This window comes from Paramisgurnus dabryanus, chromosome 20 (assembly GCF_030506205.2).
Source record: "Paramisgurnus dabryanus chromosome 20, PD_genome_1.1, whole genome shotgun sequence".
Classification (NCBI taxonomy): Eukaryota; Metazoa; Chordata; class Actinopteri; order Cypriniformes; family Cobitidae; genus Paramisgurnus; species Paramisgurnus dabryanus.
This window is the reverse complement of record NC_133356.1, coordinates 24,336,825-24,360,535: the sequence shown is the minus strand read 5'-3', so window position 1 is coordinate 24,360,535 and position 23,711 is coordinate 24,336,825. Positions and strand designations below refer to the sequence as shown.

Below are 23,711 nucleotides of genomic sequence, written 5' to 3'. Positions count from 1 at the left end.
GAATGCGTTTTATAACGTGCTCTGAGCCTTCAACACGTTGGCTTCATTTTGCGTGAAAGCATGTCGTGTCTCTCCCTATGAGTGTGTGTTCGCGTGCTCTCTGTTTCTCAACGAATTTGGTGCGACGCAAAGCAAGCTCAGTGTCTTCCATGTTTCTGAACTTGAGCAGAGGTCTTTCTTCACTGAGGATGCGGGACCCGTATGGTTCCGGGTTTATATTTTAAATGGTCAGTCAGGTCCGGCTAGGACCTAGTTTAATTACTTTGGGTCCCAAGTCTGATTAATATTGTGTGTATAACCCGAGTCGATCGGAAAACGGCCATATATTCTTGTATCAAAAGATGTGCAAAACCAAAACCTGTTAAATGTTCTGTTTCTAGCTGGTGTTATGCTTTGGGCTGTTGAAGTGGGCTGGTTTGCTGGGGTGGTTGTGGAAGACAGAATACCTACTATATCATGCGCCTTAAGCAAAAATGGAAATCTCTTTTCCTCTGTTATACACAATGTATTTCACGACACTCTACAATGCTTGATTTTGATTGGCCAGTCGTGATATCCAAGGTATTTTATTCAGAAATAACCACCTGAAACTAATAAAACACAACTGCAAATAATTTTGATAGGTACAGTTTAATATTACACAAAAAATTAATATAAACATGTCTTTTATAGCATATAAGACATTATAATTACAAATGATTAAACCAAAAAGGATGTTTGTGACCAAAACATTTAATTAAAGAAAACAAGTAAAAGGTCTGCATTTATTAAAAATGTGCAAATAAATGATTTCAAATCAATATTTAATGTTTCTTACATTACTTGTAAAGTAAATAGCCGTGTAATAAGTGAGATAATGTACAGGCAGCAGGTTGTCATAGCGCAATAAACCCCTTCATTGTGATACAAGGTGACACTGTCAGGGCTTATTTCTGTGATAACAACCTGCTGCCTTTACATTATTTCTTACATATTAGTCTATGAATTCCATCATTGAAGGAAAAGTTGAAAAGAGAGACCTGTCATGATGACAGTATTCTGATTATGTTGGATTGGTAGGAAATAATAACCCTACGTTTGTTTTTAATGATTCTGTGCTTACGAGTGGGTGTATGTGTGATGAATCTGGAAGATGCATCTGTTCTTTTGACTGAGGCTTTGGCTGCTTGTTTATGAAAAGAAAGACGTAGGTAGACTAATGCTTTATCAAATGTCAGTGCTACTTTAACTCTGTTAATAGGCTGACAGTTTGGTTTGCCTTGAGAGTTGGTTGCATACTAAATCATTTCTTCATCCACACATCTGATTATTTTAGACTAGGTTTCAGGATGGAATACTTCAGCGAATACAATGTAATATATACTGTACATTATGTATTTGTTTTTCTTGTTAAACTGTTTTTTAATATTTAACACTTATGCACTAGAAAAAAACAACATTTAAAGGCATGGTATCTGATTTTGAAAAATGATAACTTTGGCCTACTAGCACTGAAATCACGATCCCACCCTACATTCGAATTACCATCCAAGTCGACTCCTCCAAAACAGATGCACAGACCAGAAGCACATTCATGTTTAATGAAAACTTTGCTGTACAAAGTGAATAACATTACCAAAATAACAAACATAAACAACTGTTTTAAATTTGATTAGATACAGCATGTTTTCAGTTATGTGGACGTACTAGTTTGCTGGTACTAATTTTGAAAACATAAACATTGTTACGCTAATTTGTAATGGTACACAAACTACATAAGCAACACAATGTTTCATCAAAATATAATATTTGAATCCTACTAAATAGATCACACCACGTTCCAAACTTTCCAAAAGAAACACTGCAACGACCCTTTTCCACCACAGCTGTTTCCATCTCGTGGAAAAGTTGTCGATGTTAATTCAGGTTTTTGCTTTTTGCTAATCCATACTGTTTTTGTCGTCTTTGTTTTAAAAAATGTTGTTCGATTTGTGGCTCCTGTGCAGGTTGTCAATTCAGCAGGAAAGCTTGTTTGCATCTGTTTACAGAGTGCACGTGAACTCACTGATGACATATGAAGTCTGCGTGAACAGGGTGCGCAGTGGAATGCAAATTGCATGCGTCCAATTATTGCATCTGGCCCGCGTTAAATGATTTGTAGAATTTTTTTTGGCATACTTGTCTAAATGTATTTGGTCCTACAGGACCATTTTTTTGGTCCTTTACAAATATATTTAGACAATTATGCCATCCGGATCTAAGGAGACTTTTCAACTAAAAATGTTTCTGGATCAAATCAGATACCCTGCCTTAAAATGCATTAATCTGTCTTCAGTTAAAAACTGGATTGTTTGCATGTTTTTTCACCTATAACTGTGGAATGATTATTCAGATATTGTGTAAAATGTCTGACTAATTTTGACTATTAATTCACAAATTAGATTGTCATTTACAATTGTGGTTGAAATTCACCACACTGGAAATGGAAGGTCATGCGCAAAGCATTGTGGGTTGCAGTACCTTGTGCATTTGCTCTCTTGTATACTTTTATTGTAGTACAAGTATGTGATTCCATACTGTAGCCAGCATGAGAAAATGATGCTTTTACTTAGGATGTGAACCTTCAGGGGCACTGAATCATAAAGGTTTCATAATGTAGATCTTATATAATCTGCATGCACTGGATCTACATTTACATGTATGCATTTGGCAGATGCTTTATCCAAAGCAACTGGCAGCACATTGCAAGGTATACATTTTTATAAATATGTGTGTTCGTTGGGTTAGAACCCATGACCTTTTGCGCTGGTAACACAATGCTCTACCACTGAGCTATACAGGAACATTTCTGTTTGACATTTGCATATGAATGACTTTTGTCCCTCTGCACTGATCTGTGTTTGTATCAGATGTATTCTCAGATATAGTGTCATGCTCACGAGGGGAGAGGATTACAGTTGAAACTTTACAACCTTTGTTCCCATTGCATCTCAGAGTAAACAGAGTCTGGAGACAGATCTAAGATGGCTTTTGTCAGATTGATACTTTAGATTGCAAGCTGGTCTCTGTTTAAATTGTCAATCTCGGTTAGGCATCCCATAGGAAGTAACTGTAGATGCAAGGCCTTCCGATATGATTATATAGGAATGCTTTTATGCCTCTTGCTTGTTTCCCTCTGAGGCCATAGCAGATTGGAGAAGTCTTTTCTGTTATATTAGAATCGTAAAAACCCATCGTCACCTGGGATTTTAGCTTACTGCTGCCAGACTATGCTTTGAACATTTACTGTACCTCAGGCATGGATGAAGCTAGTCAGGATTCTCTATTTGAATGTGAAGTATTACTGCGCAAGAACATGTTTTCGTAAATTCACAAGGTCAAACCTGTCACACTTATGCCTCAATGCTTGCTGTCTTTAGAGATTCAGAAGACATATTAAGTTTTGTTTGTTATCCCTACTGGTATTTAGTGATGTTAATTAAAGCAACACCACAGAGTTTTTTAACCTTAAAATAACGTTTCCAAAAAAGTTTCAGTCGTTCATTCACACAAAACAGGGTGCATGGCACTTTCACATTTGCTTTGGAGCCCTCTACCGGCCAAAACCGCACTAAAGAAGTTTCCAAACGTCGGGTCGCGGTCCTGTAGTTTGAGTGAAAACTACAAAAACTTGCTTTACGGCAGACCTACAATCCAATCAGAGCCAGCTTTGCCGCAGTAGGCTAAATTATTTACGACAGTGGTAATGGACAATTCCACTTCCAACCTGTAGTGGGAGCAAAGAGCAAGAACTCTTTAGTGTTGCTTTAAAAATGCCTTTCATTATTGATGAATATGAGTAGAGATACTGTAATTGACATGGGTCGATTTAAAAAATAAATGATAGTATGTAGGGCTGCATAAGAACTAATCACAACTAATCATTTGCAAAATGAAAGGTTTTATTTACATCATATATGTGTGTGCACTGTGTATAATAATTATGTATATACAGTATAAAACACACGCATGTGTATATTTAAGAAATATTTACATTTATATATAATTTATATGAATATGAATCCTTAATGTATGAATACTTAATGTATACACATATTTTCTTCTTAAAATTATACATGCACGTGTGTATTTATATATACATAAATATTATATTCAGTATACACACATATATGATGTAAAACAAAATCTTTTATTCTGCAAATGATTAGTTGTGATTAGTTCTTATGCAGCCTTAATAGTATGATCATAATTAAACTAGATAAAAACAAAATCAGCTGGTTTGCTGCAACATTAATTCCTCAGTGAATTGTATAAAAAAGTTATTTTTCTGCTGTAATTGAATTAAAAAGTGCAACATAGCACCTATGGACAAGGCCAAATGGCAACTATAATCATTGGTTTTAATGGCTGCCTGCCATTGCTCCCCAGATAGCAAATTGGTTATGGGCCTTATCAGGTTGAATTCAGGCTGTTGTTGTGGCCCACATACCGCCATGGACCCCTCCCCTCAAATGGCCCTTAAGCTGCTTGCCTAAAGGATACCTGAACAGTGCCTGAAGCAGGCCAAAATTCACCCACAACTTCTTTAATGTCCCTGTAACCAGCCTTAACTGTCCCAGAACTCTGCCTTAATCCCCAAGTGTAACCCATTAAAGAGCCAAACTGCCAACAACTTTACTAAACCTCACCCAACTTCTCCAGAACCCCCCCCCCAAAACTACACCAATATTATCCCCAAATCCTTAAAACTGAGCCTGAATGCAACCATAATATTTAATCATTATTAAATAAATTAAAACCATGTGTTTTGAAAATATAGTGTTTTTATTAACACGGAGGTACAAACCCCAGCCAAATACAAGAAAATTAAAACAATAGGAATTAAGAATGACATAACAGTAAGCAAAAAACAATACAATAAATAAAAAGCAAAGTGTTTAATAAACAAGGCAAAAATAAAGTAATTGTGTAGTGCGCAAATCAAACAAACCAAAAGTGTAAATTTTCTTAATACATTACCCACCAACAAAAAACAAGTCACAATACAATAAAAACAAGTGTTAAATAAGTAAAAAAATGTAAAGTGCACAAATCAAAAAACCAACCAAAAAAAAGGTAGTGAATCAAAAAAAAAAAAAAAAAAATTTAGTAAATGTGCAGTGTAATAAAAGAACAACAAAACTGGTTAAAAAATACAAACTATTTACATGTGCAATAAAAATATAACTAAAAAACAATAGCAGCAGAAGACAAAATAAAAGCAACAATTACAATAACAGATTAAAAATCAAGCAGTAGGTTAAAATGTTAAACAAAGCAGTAATGGACAAAGTACGTGTGAACCCAAAAATAAAGGCTGGTTATAAAAGACAAACTAAAAATGTAATATCAGAAGAGAAAAATCAACCAAGCTTCAAAAATAAAATGAGAATAATAGATTTAACCAACAGCAAATCAAGAAAATAATAAGTGTAAAAGAAATTAAAATCCAAGTTATAAAATGTTAAACAGGAAAGCAAGTGCAAATTGAAGCAAGTAAATGTGCATAAATCAAGTGAAACCAACAAACAGGTAGTAAAAGCCAAAATTGTTCACACGTGCAAAAGTAAAAAATACCTGCAAAAGTAAAAAAGGTGCAAAAGTAAAAGTGCGCAGAATTAAAAATACAATAAAATCAGTTATTAAAATTTAAATTTTGTAATGTTCTTTTTTTTCTGCCACCCTCACGATCACCAGCAAAGTAAAACCACCGTCTAATAACTTGTTCAACTTCCTGCTCAGTAATTTGGGCACAAACTGGATTTCTTCTTACAGCCTCTAGAATACGAGCATACAGATATAGAAAAATTAGCATTAAATAAAGTGTAATCGAGCATACAGTACAATACAGTATTAAAGATCCAAGACACTACATATTCATTTAATGAATGTCATAAAAACTTCTTCAAACACATCAAAAGCACTTACCAATGACAACACTTTTAAGCTCCAAATTTTGGAATGGCGTTTTTCCATTTAAACCTCTCCAGTTAATGGTTTTAGCAAAGTCATTTTTAATCGCCTGCTTCATAATTCTCCAAACCGTATCCTTCAAGTCCACCCCACCCAGCAATCCAAGTTCGAGTACCTGAAATGTTTTAAAACACACTTTGTCATTGAACACTTTCATTACTTTTGAATATTAATATGCAATTACTACACTACATAAAATTTATCACAAAATTCAGAAATTAACTCGTTTAACTCGATACGTTTGCTATAGACTGAACACGGTTTAATTATAAGAGTAATGAGAAAAATATATGTATGATATTACAGTAGGCATTAGGTAACTGTTCATAAACGTTAGTTACACCTACCACTTTTCGTCTCGTTTCCGGTGCGGATTGAAGATCACTTTCCAGGGAAGTTAATGATCTTAAATCTTCAACTGGAAAATATTTTGGAGTTAAGTGGTTATCCTCCGTGATCTCACCAACATTGTTTTGTTTGAGATCTTGAACCATTCTTACAAGACGTCTTTGCTGCTCCATAACTATTTCAAGTTTTGTCAAAATGTCATGAAGAATTGCTGAAACATTAAACAAATTGTAAGGTTACCACACCAGTCCTTTCTTTGACATCAGGCTTACACTTACAGTGATTATGAAATAATTAAACAAAAACGTACATCTCTGGAATGGATCGTTGCTTGGGAGGCGCTTTGTCTGGACTCTGGGAGTCAAAGAGTCATAATGCCACAGTGATTCCACTGCGTGATCAGGAGACTGTAAAGTGGTTTCATTTTGATGTCCTGTGATATGCTGTGATGATCTGGCAGAAGACGGTGTATTGTGAAAAGGCAGGGTAGGCATCGGTTCAGGCATATCTATTGCTTGGCGTAATGAAGACCCAAGATTTCTCTCTTGCATTTCAATTGAAGGGCTTATGTCCAACAAGGATGGGCCTGGAGTTTCTGGGATCCGTGTCAGACACGAGGACTTCTGAGGACATATGGAGGGTTGAGGTTGTCTTTGAGGACTTGGTTGTACCTCAGTAGATGAACAAATCCTTTTAGGTGGTGGTTGTATTTGCGGGGCATGTGGCAAATTGTCTTTTTGGGGTGCAATAGCCTCGTCATCAGTGTCATAATCTTCCAAAAGGCGCCGGTTTCGTCTGTAGAGAAGGAAAAACATGTAATAATCACTAAAATGGAATAAGCTTGAAGTTTGAAAGATGGCATGTCCATGTGAAGATAATATTCAGGGGCAAATTCAGTGTTAAGATGTGTATGATAATTGACATGCATATTACTTTGCCCAATCATTAGTGTAAAAAGGTCTGCGATATATGCATTACATAATATGTAATATTAAATACACATATCTTACTTTGTTTTGCGTTTTGGTGGCCTCTGGGACTCAAGCTCTGCCTCAGACTGGAGATCAGTCTGTAGCTCAGCAAGCGGCAGCTTCCGGCGTGCTTCACCATAGCTTTCTATCAAAGACAGAATTGAAAAATAAAAACAAATCAGAAGAGCCATTTGATATTTTGAAATTAATGGATTATATAATTTTTTTTCATACATACCTGCAGTATACATAATTTTTATTTTATAAGCAGACCAAGACTCCCTAGGTTGCTCCAAACACTTGGTTGCCCTCTGAATTCCTTCACCCTTATATGGAGGCCATAAACAAATCCCATTTTTTACCCAGACTGCTGGCACAACCTCCACTTCTTGGGTATCAAGAAAGCTCACAATGTGGTACATGTTTTCTGAAAGCAAATCAATTAGATAAACATTTACTAAAAAGGTAATATAAAAGACAAACACAGAAAACATACGTCTTAGGCGAGTCACTTACTTGTGTAGAGTGAAGAACTAACAACAATCTTGTGTCCCCTTGTAAAACAAATTCTGGAAAAGAGAAACAAAAACAAAAAACTCATTTTAAATGTAGAAGGGGGAAAACCGCAAACCTGCCCTGTCCCTCAAGAGGCAATCTCACATACTTGTGTATATTTTGTGTAAGCCTTGCACATTTCAGCTCCAATGACAGGTCTGAAACAACAAAAATCCCTAATTCCTGTGAATCTATTGGGTAGTCAAATAAACTTTCTTTCTTGGTGTACTCTTTATAAACAACAAACTCACTCCCTTTAAAGCAAATAATGTTTTGTACCAGAACAACAACATTATTAACCTCAATACAATTATCACCTTCTGAAGTTTTAAGAACCACACCATCCCGAATCAACTCTCTGAACTGCACAGAAGTTTCGTCAAACAACCGTGGAACTGGCCCATCTGTGTGCATGAATTTCATCTGTGATTTCAATTCCTTAACTTCAGTACTGCTGTTTGAGTGCACAGCCTCCATTTCAGACAGCCTTCGAATTACTTGAGTTAAGGGGCTGTGTGGTTTCCTGATCATTTTTTTCAATTTCTGCAAATAATTTTCAAAAGGAAAGCCTGATATTAGGTCTAAATGACCATGAAGTCCCACATCATCACTAAGGTGAATCAATCCATGTATATTGTACACGACAAAATCAGAGCCATACAACTTACTGAAATGTTCAACAAATGAAACAAGCAAAGTTTTGGCAAATTCATTCATTGTTAAACAAAATGTTGGATTTGCTAAAATGCAGATTGCAGCAGACAAAAGCATGAAATTATTATACACTTGTTCGGACAGAAAACGTTTAAGAACAACTGGCCCAGTATACAGAAGAAACTGTCTAAATTCTGTTGCTTTCCATCTTAGTCTTTCCTCCAGACTCCTTGGTTTTCTAGCAAATTCAACTGGGACAAAAACTCTTAAATTAGTTAATCTTTCAGAGATAGTCTTAACATGATGTCCAGAAAGACGACATGGTAAAGGTCCAGTACTGGTCATCCACAAATCTAAAAGTCTTCGAACCACACCAAGACACACCAAATGCATATAATCATGAGGAAAGCAACTAACCATCCCTATATTAGTATTAGTCAGAGGTGAATGTCCTGTGTGATGATCTTCATCTAGAGCTAGCTTAAAAGACTCATCAGTCCTTGGAAATGCACAAATCTCAGGGAACGTCATGCGATGGTTACTGTAAACACCTGACTGAACACACTTGTCACATCCAGAATAGCCAGTATGAGTTTTAATGCATTTAACAAAGGCTCTAGCTGGAGCATCACATATAACTGAAGTTATCTTCAACCAAAAAGACTTACCATTTATAACAAAACCTTGGGTCAAGCTATTTATCTCCTTTACAAGAGCATCTAGGTAGTCTGAAACAGGGTTTGGCTTTTTAACACCACAAAATAAAGCTATTAAAAATGGCTTTTTATCAACACAATCCTGCAACATACCCAACACTGGCCAGAACTGAAGAGATGAACTTTTAAACAAAGGCAGGCCATCTATATTTAGCTGTAACCTGAACACATGTCTATCAGGAACTTTAAGAGACAGGTTTTCAAGCGTTTTACCAAGAGATTTTAATATTCCAAAATAGTGGTAAGTACCACCTGCTACTTTATCCACCAAATACCGTTTTGTTGTTTGGAGCAAAGAACGCCCATCTTTTGGAAGGAATGGATGATGTACTTTAAGTATAGACAGAAGTGCTGTAAGAGCAACTAAAGAAACACCAAACTTAACTGCCCAGCCTGACAAAGAGCTTGCCAAATCATTACATGAAAAACTTTCATTCGAGTCACTATCATTAGAATCTTCACTAGAAATCTTCTCCTCACATTCATAAACAGTCTCAACACTAGAACAAACATCTTCAGCGTCAGTGTTTGGTCTCTTTTCAGGCAGAGGATTGATCTCCTTCTCAAAAGACTCAAACATCCTATCGACACGTCTAACTGCCCTTTTACGCATGTTTTTTCGCTCAAGTCGCTCACTTCGCTTGGCCCACAAGTTTTCCATTATGCACTGTAAATGAGGATTGTGAATAACTGTGGCACTTCAAGCAAAAAGAGCTACGAATGAACAAACAAGCCAACCGAGCAATGCGCTGCTTAGAATTACTAAAACCTTTTTCTCGCTTTTTTTTAAAGAAATCTCAAAGTACTTCCCTTTGTGTAAAAAGTCAACAAGCGAGGCAGAAGTTCAGCAGCATGTAGTAAAACAGCAGTTTGAATTTCACATCCACAGCGTATAGACGGTTTCAGCAGTAACAACACGCGGCTTTCGTGGTCATCACGTAACTTCCGGTAAACTCTGCGAAGAATAGATAACAACAAAGTCCTTTTAAAGTAGTTTATGTATATAACAAGCCAAATAAACAACACCTAGATTACATAGGAACCCAAAACATTTGTTATTTTCGACGATGTATTTGTTTAAGAGTTCAGTTTCAGCAACTAGTCAGACCATTAAACAAACAGAAACCGACGAAACGGACTGAACAAACAAGTACGCTGCTAAGAATTACTATAACATGTGCCTAAGCTTTCTTTTTAAAAAAAAAGTTTACTTACCTTTGTGTAATAAAATCCCAGATGATAAAGATCAACAAGCGAGGCAGAAGTTCAGCAGCATGTAGTAAAACAGCAGTTTGAATTTCACATCCACGGCGTGCGTTCTAGCATAAAAAGTATAAGAGCCACAAGTGAACAAACGAGTACGCTGCTGAGAACTACTATAACATGTGTTTTAAGTTAAGCTTTCTTTAAAAAAACAAAACAAGTTTACTTACCTGTGTGTAATAAAATACCAGAAGATAAAGATCAACAAGCCAGGCAAAAGTTCAGCAGCATTAAACAGCAGTTTGAATTTCACATCCACGGCGTGCGTTCTAGCATAAAAAGTATAAGAGCCACAAGTGACCAAACGAGTACGCTGCTGTGAACTACTATAACATGTGTCTAAGTTAAGCTTTCTTTAAAAAAAAAAGTTTACTTACCTTTGTGTAATAAAACACCATAAGATAAAGATCAACAAGCGAGGCAGAAGTTCAGCAGCATGTAGTAAAACAGCAGTTTGAATTTCACATCCACGGCGTGCGTAAATATGCCTGGCTGGCTGGCTGCTACGTAACTTCAGGTTCCTCTTGTGGGTGGGTTATTTCGACCTCATGCGGCGCCTGCGCAGACTGATTGGTGCATGACATCACAATACCGCGAGAGTGACTCAAAAGAACACTGAACATTTAGATCGATCGGGCTGAGCAGCTCCCGCATGAAGTCGAACAGGTCTATTCAATCCGCCGCCGCGTTGATTCCAAAACGAGGGATTGTTCAGGGGTGCGTGGTTGCAATGCAATTTAGAATTGAGAACAGACGCGCTCAACTCCCAAATAGTTTATGAGTGCGAGTAATAAAGAAGTATCAAAATAAAAATGAAAAAACGCACTCTCAAAATATAATTTCATAGATATTTGTACCATGTCCAATCTATGAGTTGCCAACCAATTTCCCATTGCCAACCAACTAAGTTGCTAACAGTTGTGAAAACTTGACATTGTCAAGCATTTATTTGGCTTATTTTTCTTGCCATTTTATTTTTGAAATATTCCTGATGTATTTTATATTACCAACTGTGAAATAATGAAAACCAATTGAAGTACTTCATTTAAGAATATTTTATAGTATTTTTATTATTAATTTATATTATTACTAATTAACTAATTAATTTTATTATTACGTTTCACCATCCCACAAAAATGTTTTACAATACATACCTGTAAAAAGGTAACTATTCAGTTCATGGCTAGTCACAATAGACATAAAGGGGACAAATTGTCACCCACAATTTAATGTTGAATGCTTTGGCCCCCTCAATGTTCAATGTTTGATACAACTTCAATTCTTTAAGTCTTATTTAGGAATGATGTGGCAGACTGAACCATTCCTATATTTTAAAACATTTATTATTGTTTTGTTTTTATTTTGCACATTGATACCTCCTTGTCTGCCTTAAGTGCCTATCAGGCTAATCTTGTCAAGAAAGACATCAATTCTTTTCTTTACAAAACTCATATTATTATTTCCTTTATAGGAATGCATTTGAATAGCTTTTGTAAAAAGTTTCTATCCCGGAAAAAAGATTTAATTATTTTAAATACATCAAGCATATTTTCATTATTGCAATTGTTTTTGACGAAATTAATCTTTTATTGATGTATGACGTACAAAAAATGAAGCTAAGCAAGATATTTACACAGGCTGTGAGCTCTTTAATTGATCTTTGGCTAGCAAAACCCAGTTTGCAGAAGACTTTTTTTCTGGTGGACCAAACTCCAGCCAAGACTCAACCAAAAAAGCTATTTGCTTTTTTTTCTTTTGGTGGACCAAACCCCAGCCTAGAATCAGCCAAAAAAGCCATTTGCTTTTTGTTTCTTTAGGTGGACCAAACTCCAGCCAAGACTCAGCCAAAAAAGCCATTTGCATTTTATTTCTTTTGGTTGGCCAAACTCACGCCACAACTCAGCCCAATGATGTTTCACGAAAAAAACCTGTGCCTGAATTAAGCCTGAAGTGCCTAAAGTAAGCCAGTTTTGGCCCTGAATGTGTTGCTATCTGGGTCTCCTGTAAGGAGCAATGGGTGTTAGGAAATGATTTAGCCACGTTTTTCACAGCTAGGCTGCTGACACACACAATTCATGAGCTGTAAACTGTATTTATCCACTGGATTCTGTGCTGTGTGCAAATATTACTTAGTCACAGCTGTGTAGGGGTCTTTACATGTGATGCAAACCTGTCATTAACTAAGAAGAATAAAGGAAACCTGGAGTTAATGATCTGAAGAACTGTGTCACCAGTCTTTCACCCTGGACACTTCAACGTTTCGGTCTGGTTTTTCATAAGAACAACCTGATCTCACGAATTTCCATGTTATAGTCACAGAATATTTCTTTCTAATAAAGTCTTTCTTTTCCGTGTCAGTTTCATGTATTGGTTAATGTTTTATTTTCTTACCACTGTTGCTTGGGTTTGGGGTTTTGTTACATAAAATGACATCCTAACCCAAACCCAACTCTAACCCTAACGTCAGGCAACAATTGTTTAAAAATCCGGAAAAAATTGTATAAACCAATAGTTATAGTGACATCCTAACCCAAACCCCAAATCTAACCCTAAACACAAGCGAAAATGGTTTAAAAATAGGAAAAACAATTGAGTTACCAATAGGTGAAACTCTCACAGAAAAATATGGAGATCCGTGACAATGACACTGATAAATTAGCAAAATATTCCATGACTATACCATGGAACTTTATGTTGCATAAGAACCACCTACTTGTGTGTGGCAACTTCTAAAAGGCTTCACTGAAGAAATTATAATGTCCAGTAGTTAAGGTGGCACAGTGGCATAGTTGGTTGCACTCTTGCCTCAAGGCAAGAAGGACCACGGTTCGAGCCAAATTTGGATGTTTGTCAGTGTGGATTAGCTCCATGTACTTGGGTTTTCTTGCATAGTCCAAATACATGCAGAATCGGTGAATTGGAGATGCCAAATTGTCCTTCCCAAATTGTGTAAATTAACTTGTTCTTTCCATGAATAATGCCATAGACGCCAGAATGTTTAATCGATAAATAAAAGTGCACAAGTGATTGACTTTGCTTGACATTTGCTATTTGAGATCTGGATTATTTTTTGGGCTAGTCGTTGTTTTAAAAAGCCACTGTGTACAAACAGGATGAGACCTCTTTGGCCAACTCAGTATTTTCAAGCCAGTGTTTGTCATTTATATCAGATGGTCACTGAAATGGACCGTGGGCTGAGGCAGCTTCAGGCTAAATAAAATGTAATGTTATTTTGACTAGTAGGATGAGGTTGAGTCCGTATTCACAGTAGGAAATAAACAGTTATTGCTCCGCGTGCATCTACATAGGGGGTGTATTGCTGCAGTTTTGACAGGTTTGATTTATGCTATGATTATGCTTGCATAATGAGATGGCATGTCAGTAATAAGGCCCATGACAACAGCATCACTGGCACACAATATGACAATCTGTGACCAACAGAAGATCCTTCTGTACCTCATTCAGACAACAAAAGGTGTTATCAGTAAAATGGAAAATAATACATGAATATTAAAGCTCTATTAACAGTCTTTATTAACCCTAAGATAACATTTTATATTATTACTAAATGAAATAAGTGAATGTCCAGGGATAAAATATCCAGGGATGTGCTGAATCTCATGCTGTGTGGCTTTGGGTCTATGTGCTCTGTTTTAATGAGCAGAAGTAATGCTGCAGATGGAGCTCACATAAAGACATTGGAGACAGAAATGCTTCTACTCAGATGTGGAGTAAGTGAGCAGTGATCTGGCTGTGTTAGTATGGCAGCAGTGTGCTGGTCAAGGCATGAATCAGACAGCAGTAATCACTAATGACAGTTCACACTGTGACTCAGTCCCACAACAGCACTCTCAGCTTACACACAAACACACAACAGCACAATGATTCTCTCATATCAAGCACACACACATGCACGCAAGCATCATGTTGGCATATCTGGTTTACGGGGAAATTTCCTTAGACGCAATGCATTTTTTACTGTACAAACTGTTATATTCTATTCCCCTAACCCCAGTCCCTATCCCCAATGTCACAAAAACCTCTTGGCAGTCTTTAATCTATGAAAAAATACCATTTAGTATGTTTTTTTTTAGCTTTTACACTTCCCTGTAAACCATGGTAACATAGTAAACATTTCATTATACACTATTCATCTCCCCGTACACCACATATGCCAACTCACACATACATATACATACACACAGACTTAGGTTATCAAATGTACAGATATTTGCTTTTCACCATGCTCACAACCCACTGTTTGACTCGCATGTGATTCACGTATTAATACGCAAACCTAAATAGGGAAAGTTTATCATTTGCACGAGTCTCAACGTCTGATTGGCATCTCATGTCCTTCTGTGCAGGGTGTTTGTATTAAATTTCATTTTGTGGAACGTTCTGTGTCATTGACAGGATCCCAAATATGAGAAGGGCATTTTACAGAGGAAGTGACAGTTAATGAGATGATATACTCAGTAGCACTGCATAGGCCGGACAGTTGTGTGTGTTTGTGTTTATATGTGTATGTGTGTTTATGGTATCACGCCCTGGGCTGCAGCAGAAATAGCTTTGACACTGTGACAGAAGGCCAGAAAAACACGGCCACTGCCTCTCGCTAATCTCAGCAGGGAGATGTCAGGCGTTTCCTCCCTTCTTCCAACACACATGAACGCACAAATACATACACAGCCCAGTGAAATGACAAGTGAAATAGCCGCCTTCTGTTTTGGAAACAGCAGCGTTCACAAAATTTGACCCCACCTCTGTCAAAAATCAGAATGACATTGACTGAATGCTCTCAGCATGTTGTATTCTTTTATCATAACGATAATCAGCTTAATCCCAGAATCAGGTCTTTAGAAATACCAATTTGTTGGCAGAATCCACTAAACGCCATGCCGAATATACGCAAAGTGCATGGAAGAAGAATTTAATAGATGACGGCCCACGTATGAGTTAGATTTCAATTGTCGATCTTTTTAACTTTATCCAGAAAGGTCGGTGAAGAGTGATTAGGGTGGGATTGGAAAAACAACCAGCCACATGACTCACAGCTCCCCCCAATGTGTGGTTCGGTTTCTTCATTTTCAATTTTCAATTTCTGACTTTTTAATCATTTGCAATATTTTAGTTGGATATTTAGTGATTTTTGAATCTGTTTACCAACAGTGTCAATTTAGAGGTTTTTGCCAAAAAGCTTGCATATGCACTTTGAGGGTTTTGAAATTTGTTAAATGCCAGTGAAATAACTAATGTGACCGGTGCTGGAAAATTGAGTAGGAATGAGCAAATAGAAAAAAGTAGCTTTTGACATCCTCCATTAAAACAACTTCAAAATGATGTATGATTTGTTGGAATCTGACAAAAAATTATAGAAAAGTTGATAAGAAAATTGATAGAGTCAGCAAGGTCGAGAAAAATCGAGTTACAAGCTATGCAATAGTTTTTAATAATAAAATCTTTTGATACTTTTGGAGCTTAGCCGTTGCCGTCTTTGCATTCTTATACTATTAATTTTTTTTTTGGTCGAGCACCCTACTAACCAAACACCAAAAGATAATCGGGCCGATTTCCCCCCTTCCGACAATCCTAGCTTTGTCCCAATTATCTTGACGTTCTACAGATTATCTTATCAGATTTTCCCTTGGTGTATGAGGTGTGTTAAGAGTGTCCAAACCTGATCGAAAGATAATCGGGCCGATTTCCCTACTTCCGACAATCCTAGCTTTGTCCCAATTATCTTGACGGTTCTACAGATTATCTTATCAGATTTTCCCTTGGTACGAGGTGTGATAAGAGTGTCCAAACCTGATTGAAAGAACGTCGGAGTCGTCCCAATCGCAAATCGTAAATATTAAATGTTTTATATTTACGATCACAACTCCTGATGTGTGGGGGGAACCCCGAGGACAAACACGCACACACTCTTGAGATTATCACGTGAAATGACACAATATCCAATCAGGATGATGGAATATGGAAGCAGTCATGGTGCAGCACAAAGTGAAGTTGTGCGAAGTGAACTTGTACAGACCATGTTCCCGCTGTCTCCACGACTTCACCCATACCCTTTTCTTTTTATCTTACATTTTCTGTGAAAATCATTCCAAACACTATCATTGAAATTTCTTCCTGCATATCGTCCGTCATGCTTATTCTGAAGTCTTGCAAGATTTTGTGAGATTTCCTGTGTTCACAGTCAAGACTCTGATTGAAAATCTGTTTGTGTGTGACACATCATGGCACACCACACACTATAGGTGCAAATCGGTTAAATCTAGGATTTTTTTATCCTCATGTTTGTGGTCTATCACATTTTGAAAATCTTATAAGATGTAAAAAAATATTTTGGTGTGTACCCAGCATAAGATTGATGACGTGATTTTGCCTGCCTTTTACGAAAAAACAAAATCACTGCATCCTTACATTAAAGGCGTTCTAAGTGAATCTGCGAGACGTTAGTTTTTGTTGACGTTTGAATTGTTTTCAAACAGACGGAGCATAGCTAACTCCTCCCCCTCCCTTCCGTGCTTTCATGAACGCGCCCAACCCCCACCCCCAAATCCTGGTGTTTATTGGCTGGAACACTTTGTTTTGTTTTGTGGTGCTAGGTTTGGCCACTGTGTTGTTAATGCCGTTTGTGAAGCCTGGGCTGTCTACAGAGATTGCGTTTTTTTACAGTTTGATCAGCGGACAGGCAGCAAGCAGATAGTGAGGAGATGTTTCCGGTATGTAACAAAAATGTTTTATGGTCTAAAATGCGTCAATTCGCTTAGAGCACCTTTAAAAGCACCAGTAAAACTAATATATTGGCAAACTCAAAGTCAAAAACAATATCTAAAAATATATGTTTCACTTTTTCTTTCTTTTATTGTCAATAATTTTCCCCCGACAGTTAACCAGACATTCAGACATAACATATTATTTCTGTGTCAATTCTTGTCAAAAATAGATATATGGTGTCAAAACTGTAATTCTGTTTATATGTGTATATACTGTATCAGGGTTTTAATTGCGTGTTTGTGTACGTGTCGGATCGGTCAGTCAGCATGAGGAAGATCGTTTTTGCATCTTATCACTTTTAAAAACTCTTTTATTAACTGTTTTAACATCAATCAGGTCCCAAATTTAATCTCTACTAATAAATCATCAAGTAAGTCCTGCACTTTATTTTCTGCATGTTCCTGCATGTTTTAAAACAAAACAAATGTCAAACGCGCATGTGGATGCAGGCATCTTTGTATTAGATTAAGCATTTAGGACTGTACACCTCAGAAAACGTACAAATAAAGATAATTTTAGATGTTTAATGACTATTAAGACCATTAAGATTGCTAGATGAGGGCTTAATGTACTTATTTTTATGAAAACCTCAATTTCCACCAAAATTGAAAGTTATACTTTCGCCTGTAGCTAAAAATTACACCGTGCGCATTCCAGTTGCACTTTGAGTAAAAGTGTCTACCAAATGCATAAATGTAAATGTTAAACATCTCAATACAGTTATATTCTCTGGAGTTTGACCTGGTGGGGGATGAGGTCTTTAACAGTGGGCTGACAATAATGCACTGTACAGGTATGTGCTGCATCTGCTACTGGTTCAGAGCATGAGTTTTTCGTATGTTGATTTCTCTTGCATCTCATTGCCATTCAGAAACATAGACACAAACAATCTCATGTCCTTGCAAGGCATCTAGTGAACTGCTCGGCTACTCCACAGGGAGCCCAGTCTAAATTCTAGTCACATACTTGCATCCCTCCATCTCTGAGCTAGACCAATCACAGAGCTCGTCCTTTCTCACATATGACAGGGGCCTGTGAAGCACCTCTTTAATATTCCATGGCCTGCAGTCAGTCAAGGTCACAAAACATCCCTGCGCTTTTGCTTGGTGACAAAGTGCCTCATCCTATCAGCTGCAGATCCACGATGTCCTCTTTTAAAAATCTTCTCAGTTTGACACATCATTTTCCTGCATGTCAGCCTGTCTGTGCTCTCTGTTATATCTGCTGTCAGCCCACGTTTCAGATAAGCGAAAATATTGGGACATCTAGCACCTGCCCGTTTCTGTTCGGTCTGTATCGGGCACATAATTTAAACAGTTTTAAGAGAAAAATTGAGGGTTGGATGTCTAACCTCGTATTTTGCAGCAAATTGGGCATGTCAGAGATCCAAAATTGTTTTTTGGTCCTGAGGCTTATGCAGAATTCCTCCCTGGAGATTAGATAACACTTATCAGCAGTTTCATAGGCATGTCACAAAACCGCTATGGGTCTGATGATGATAACTGGACTGTAATAAACAACGGCTCGCATCGGATGCCACATGGCAAATGTCATGCGGCTTATTTGGACACGTTTCTGTTTTCATGCATAAAGTGCCATTAATCCTGAGGGTTGGCAGCTTGTCGATATCATAATAAGGATTTGGTTAGAGCCTCAAATGCTGGAAATTTCTCCGCACTAGAGACATGGGCTACTATCGGAAGCCCAGAATGTTCCTTTGAAGTGTCATCAGTTCAGTTCATCACATAAATCACTTGTCTTTGAGATGAAGGTTGACTGTCCCAGCCGACCTGCTCCTATCAGGCAGGTAGCGTTAAATGGTCATGGGCCATTCGGGTCTCTAGTTTCAGGACACAGCTTTATTACATCTGTCAGGCCAAAGCTGTCAGGGGACGAATGCTTTATTTACAGCGACTTTTTTGTTGTTTATCAGAAGTTTAGCTGCCAGCAAAGCATTATTGACCGAGTTGTTGGCTTTGAATGTGGCTTTGAGTGTTCCTTGCAGGAAGCAATGTAAGTGACTTGAATTACTGTCTGAAATAGCCAATTTTTTACTGACAAAATAAAATGAAACTGAGAAATGGAATCAATACCAAAAACAGCCCACAGGCTCCATGTGATGTGCTATTTGTTATAACTGAACGATTGTTTACTCAAGGTAGAGCAAGGCACCAGCAACGCCAGGGTCATAGATGTGATTTTCAGAAAACACAAAATGCTAAGTAAAAGTTGCTTTGATTGAAGACATCCACCAAATGCCAACTTGTATTTTGGCGCAAATATATTTCGCCAAAAAATACAATATGGCTTTGCAAATTATGATAATAATATATATTAATAACAATCATGTTATATGTCAGTCCTTCCAGAAAATTGAGTTTTTTTGTGATTGTTGCGGGAAAAAACCCTTGATCTTGCGGCACGTTTTCTTAAAAAATGCGATGGAATATGCATTATATTTATGCAATTTTATGCAATGAAATTGCGGGAACTTGCAAAAACTGCGTTTGGGGTTTGCAGCTTTTCAATGATGTTGCGTAATTACGTCACTTTATAACGGGGACATGACTGCGCTTGTGTGAAATAAACGCAACATTTTTTAACTTTCTGCTAAGATATATGTGACTTTTTGATACGAAGATGTGGGGTTTATGAAATCAAGCAAGCCCGGCATATTTTGCACGCAGAAATATGCAATTAATGCAACGAAAGTGCAGCGTATTTGGAAAAATGCGGTCCCCGCATAAATATGCAGACTTTGGCTGATTATGCATTGAATCATGCGATCGCATAATTGCGTTTTTGTGGAGGGAGTGGGATGCTTAACGATTAATCGCGATTAATCTATAGCAGAATAAACGTTTTTGTTTACATAATATATATGTGTGTGAACTGTATATAATACATTTGTATAAATAAATGCAGACACATGCAAGTATATATTTAAGAAAAGTTTACATGTGTATATACATTTGTATATTTATGTATAATTTATATTATATATAAATATAAATACCTATATATATATATATATTAATATATTTTCTTCTTAAAATTATACATGCATGTGTGCATATTTATATATACATAATTATTATACACAGTTCACACACATATATGATGTAAACAAAAACTTTTATTCTGCTATAGATTAATCGCGATTAATCGTTAAGCATCCTTGAGGGACTGGTATGTTATGTTGCACACTTGTAACCTTCATTTATCTATTACAATTTAATATAAAATTATATAGCATTTTAATAATTCTAGGCCTGTGCGGTTTATAGTTATTTTGATATTTAATTTTAAAATATTTTGTTTACTATTGTATACTCATATGCATTTTTGTTACTGGTTGCATTGCCCTGCTGTAGACTAGTAATAAAGTACGATAGTAGTATGTTGTGATATTACTAACGATTGGGATTTCATCAGGGTGTCAAGTGTTCACAGTCTCTGAAATTGGACTACTTTATTGCAGTGGTGAATGTGGAAACATAATAAGAGGGAAGCATGGAGATGGAACAGAATGATGAAGCTGTCTGCTGGAATGATATGCAGGATCTGATGCGTAGGTGGTCCTCTTAGAAAGCTGTAATCCGGACAACAAGGGGTATGACACGAACAGGCCTTTCTCATCAGTGCCCTGCCCACACCAGTTCCATTCAATTTAATTTCTAAAGCTTTCCAACAGAAAGATAACAACAGGCAGTCCCTGTGCTAAACTTTAGGAGGTCATGAAGCAATTTGGCTGCTGTGCTAAGGATTTTTTGGCACTTATGTTTAATTTTTATAAGGTCACTTTTTGCTTGCTTGCTCTTATGAAACTGAGCTTAATCAAACCAAAAAAAGATAAACCAACGAAGGTGATCAGATGAAATGGTTAACAAATTGGACAGGGATCTTGTGTAGGTTATATGCTTAGATCATTCTTGTAAACTAGATTAAAGCATGATTTATGAAAGATGCTCTGGACAGCTATTCTGGAAAATTAAAACTTTTGACTGGATCATATTGGGGCGGTGGTTTATTGCTTGCATGCATCTTAAAAAGAGGTCTGGTGCTATAATAGGCATTGCACGTTTTAGTTTTATATTCCCCTTTCCTTAATCTTTTTGTGTCTTTATATACAACATTGATTTTCACAATTATGACATTGCCTGTGTTAAACTCAGTGTTGCTATGCAGGTTTTTGACTTTTGTGACATTATGCGGATGTGTTGTCCCTGTACTAACACACCCTCTGTGTTATTTTTCATTGTGCCGCTTAGGGGTGGGCGGAATGACCAAAAATCTATTTCACGGAATAAGTCATTTTATTTCACGGAACGGAATATTTCACGGTATACATGTTTTTCAGTTTATATTGTTTTTTGATGATAAAAATTTACCATCAATGTACCAAAAATACACCACTCACTATAGCTTTTAACTAAATGCTCACATCAGTTTTAAAGTATGAGCAATTTAAAGTTAATAATGTTAAAGTGAAAATGCCCAGAAGATAACAACAGATAAGATGTTTTTAATTGAGTTATTAATTTTATAGACTATTGAAGATATAGTATGGCTTCATTGTATTTTGTATTTATGCATACATTACATTAAACATATGCAATATGTAAAATGAACATGTATAAATATATGCAAAAACCTACAGACAGGATAAATACCTGTATATGAGAAAAGAAGGTCTAGATATTATAAATGTGACAGGTGCTATGATGTGATGATCATAAAGTTTGTTTTAAGGTCTTGACACCCTTTACTTTCTATTAGACCTTAATATTTGCATCTCTTTCTCGTCTTTCCGATCAAATATGTTTGTATAAGCAAATGACGCGTCAAACTACATCTCTCCAGCAGCGCACGTGTCACTGATATAAACGCGAGTTTTGTCTTAGCTTGCTTAAAGTTCAGAAAACTTTACAACTATTAGCATTATGTGCTAGAAGAACTCTTTATTTGGCGTCGCAGCTCCTTGCGCTTGCCTAGAGAGACCTCTGCACGTGAGAGACTGGCCGGCTGCTGCATGAGGAGAGCAAGAGAGAGAGAGAGAGAGCGCGAAAGCGAGCAAGACAAGATTCTCGCTGCGTGACCCGCGGTGGATTCACTGGCACTTATTATAAAAATTACACAAATAACTTGTTCATTTTTTTTATAAGTGAACTATTTTACATGTTTCTCCGTCACACTCAGTCTAACATGCTCGAGGGCAGAGTTAGCCACGCCCACTTATTTGCATTCCGAGGAATAGACGGAATAGAAAAATCTGTTACGTCTGACATTTTATTCCGCGGTAACGGAATATACCGTCATACCGCCCAGCCCTAGTGCCGCTCACCAAAGTCCTGCGATGTTAAATCAGAAATGTCTTGTCTGCAGGTGTTCATTTATCACAAAATAGAGTAACACGAGTAACCAACTCATTTAAATATCAGTAATTGTAACTGGGTTACTTGATTTAAAAAAAATACTTTGTTACATGTTTATTACCGCTAAAAGTAGTGGAATTACAGTTACAGAATTACTTTGTAACGCGTTACTCCTATCACTGTTTTTAACACAACTTGTGTTGGCCCTTTCATTTATTTCAACATGAAATAACGCTTTAAATGGCATGACACACACAGTGGCCCTCATTTATCATTCTTGCGTAGAAATGGGCGTATATGTTGGCGTAAGATTACGCTTACACTACTCTCACCGCCTGATTTATGAAACTGTGCGTACCTCTGAAATTCAGGTGTAAGCAATATCTGCCCTTCATAAATGCGGCGGCTGAAAACGATCGTCATTAGAATAACAAGCCCATATAAATTCAAGTCTCCACCTCTCCCACGCCCTCATTTTACGACATTGACACATGGAAGACGGCAAATAGGAGAAACCAGGGAAGTGGAAAGAAACAAAATTGTTTTATTTGGGAGTTTAAATAGCGGGATTAAAGACACATTAATAATTGCATGACATTTTGTAATATTTGTATTATTATTTTTATTATTAATGACGCTTAATTGATATTTAGAAAAACAATTATTTATTATTATTATTATTATTATTATTTAATGTTGCCTACATCTAAATTATATGTCTGCTTAATGGTTCGGTTAAGTTTTTTTTTTAATAATATTTTAAAATGATGTAGTAACTTTTGTAGTGTGTTTTTCTGTATTTACATACAGTTGTTTGTTAGCTAAGATCCAGTTTGATACGGAGCTCCGGATATAATTCAAATTAACAATTTGTTTCCACGACATCCACATGTTTTACTAGGCTAATTCATAATTTGAAGTAATAATAATTGTAATAGTAATTACGAAATATTATAATAATTAATTCCAAGGAACAAACTGTTGAATATTGGGAACGAATTTTATATTTATGGCCATACTTTAGACTAAATAAGAAAAGGAAGTGTCCATAA

The 23,711-nt window shown here is 36.6% G+C and overlaps 2 protein-coding genes across 22 annotated transcripts in view; one reads left to right on the top strand and one right to left on the bottom strand.

Annotated features, from left to right (window-relative positions):
• kcnma1a (potassium large conductance calcium-activated channel, subfamily M, alpha member 1a) overlaps positions 1-23,711 on the top strand; it is a 279,908-nt gene that overhangs the window by 103,113 nt on the left and 153,084 nt on the right. The window lies entirely within an intron of this gene.
• Positions 4,783-11,216, bottom strand: LOC135787313 (uncharacterized). The gene is made up of 11 exons (XM_065297192.1): positions 10,876-11,216; positions 10,669-10,767; positions 10,451-10,554; positions 7,975-10,190; positions 7,827-7,879; positions 7,549-7,737; positions 7,350-7,455; positions 6,650-7,134; positions 6,339-6,550; positions 5,947-6,106; positions 4,783-5,796 (listed from the first exon to the last, which is right to left on the bottom strand). The coding sequence occupies exons 4-11, from the start codon at positions 9,894-9,896 to the stop codon at positions 5,654-5,656; spliced, it is 3,270 nt and encodes a 1,089-aa protein (XP_065153264.1). The 5' UTR covers positions 9,897-10,190; positions 10,451-10,554; positions 10,669-10,767; positions 10,876-11,216; the 3' UTR covers positions 4,783-5,653.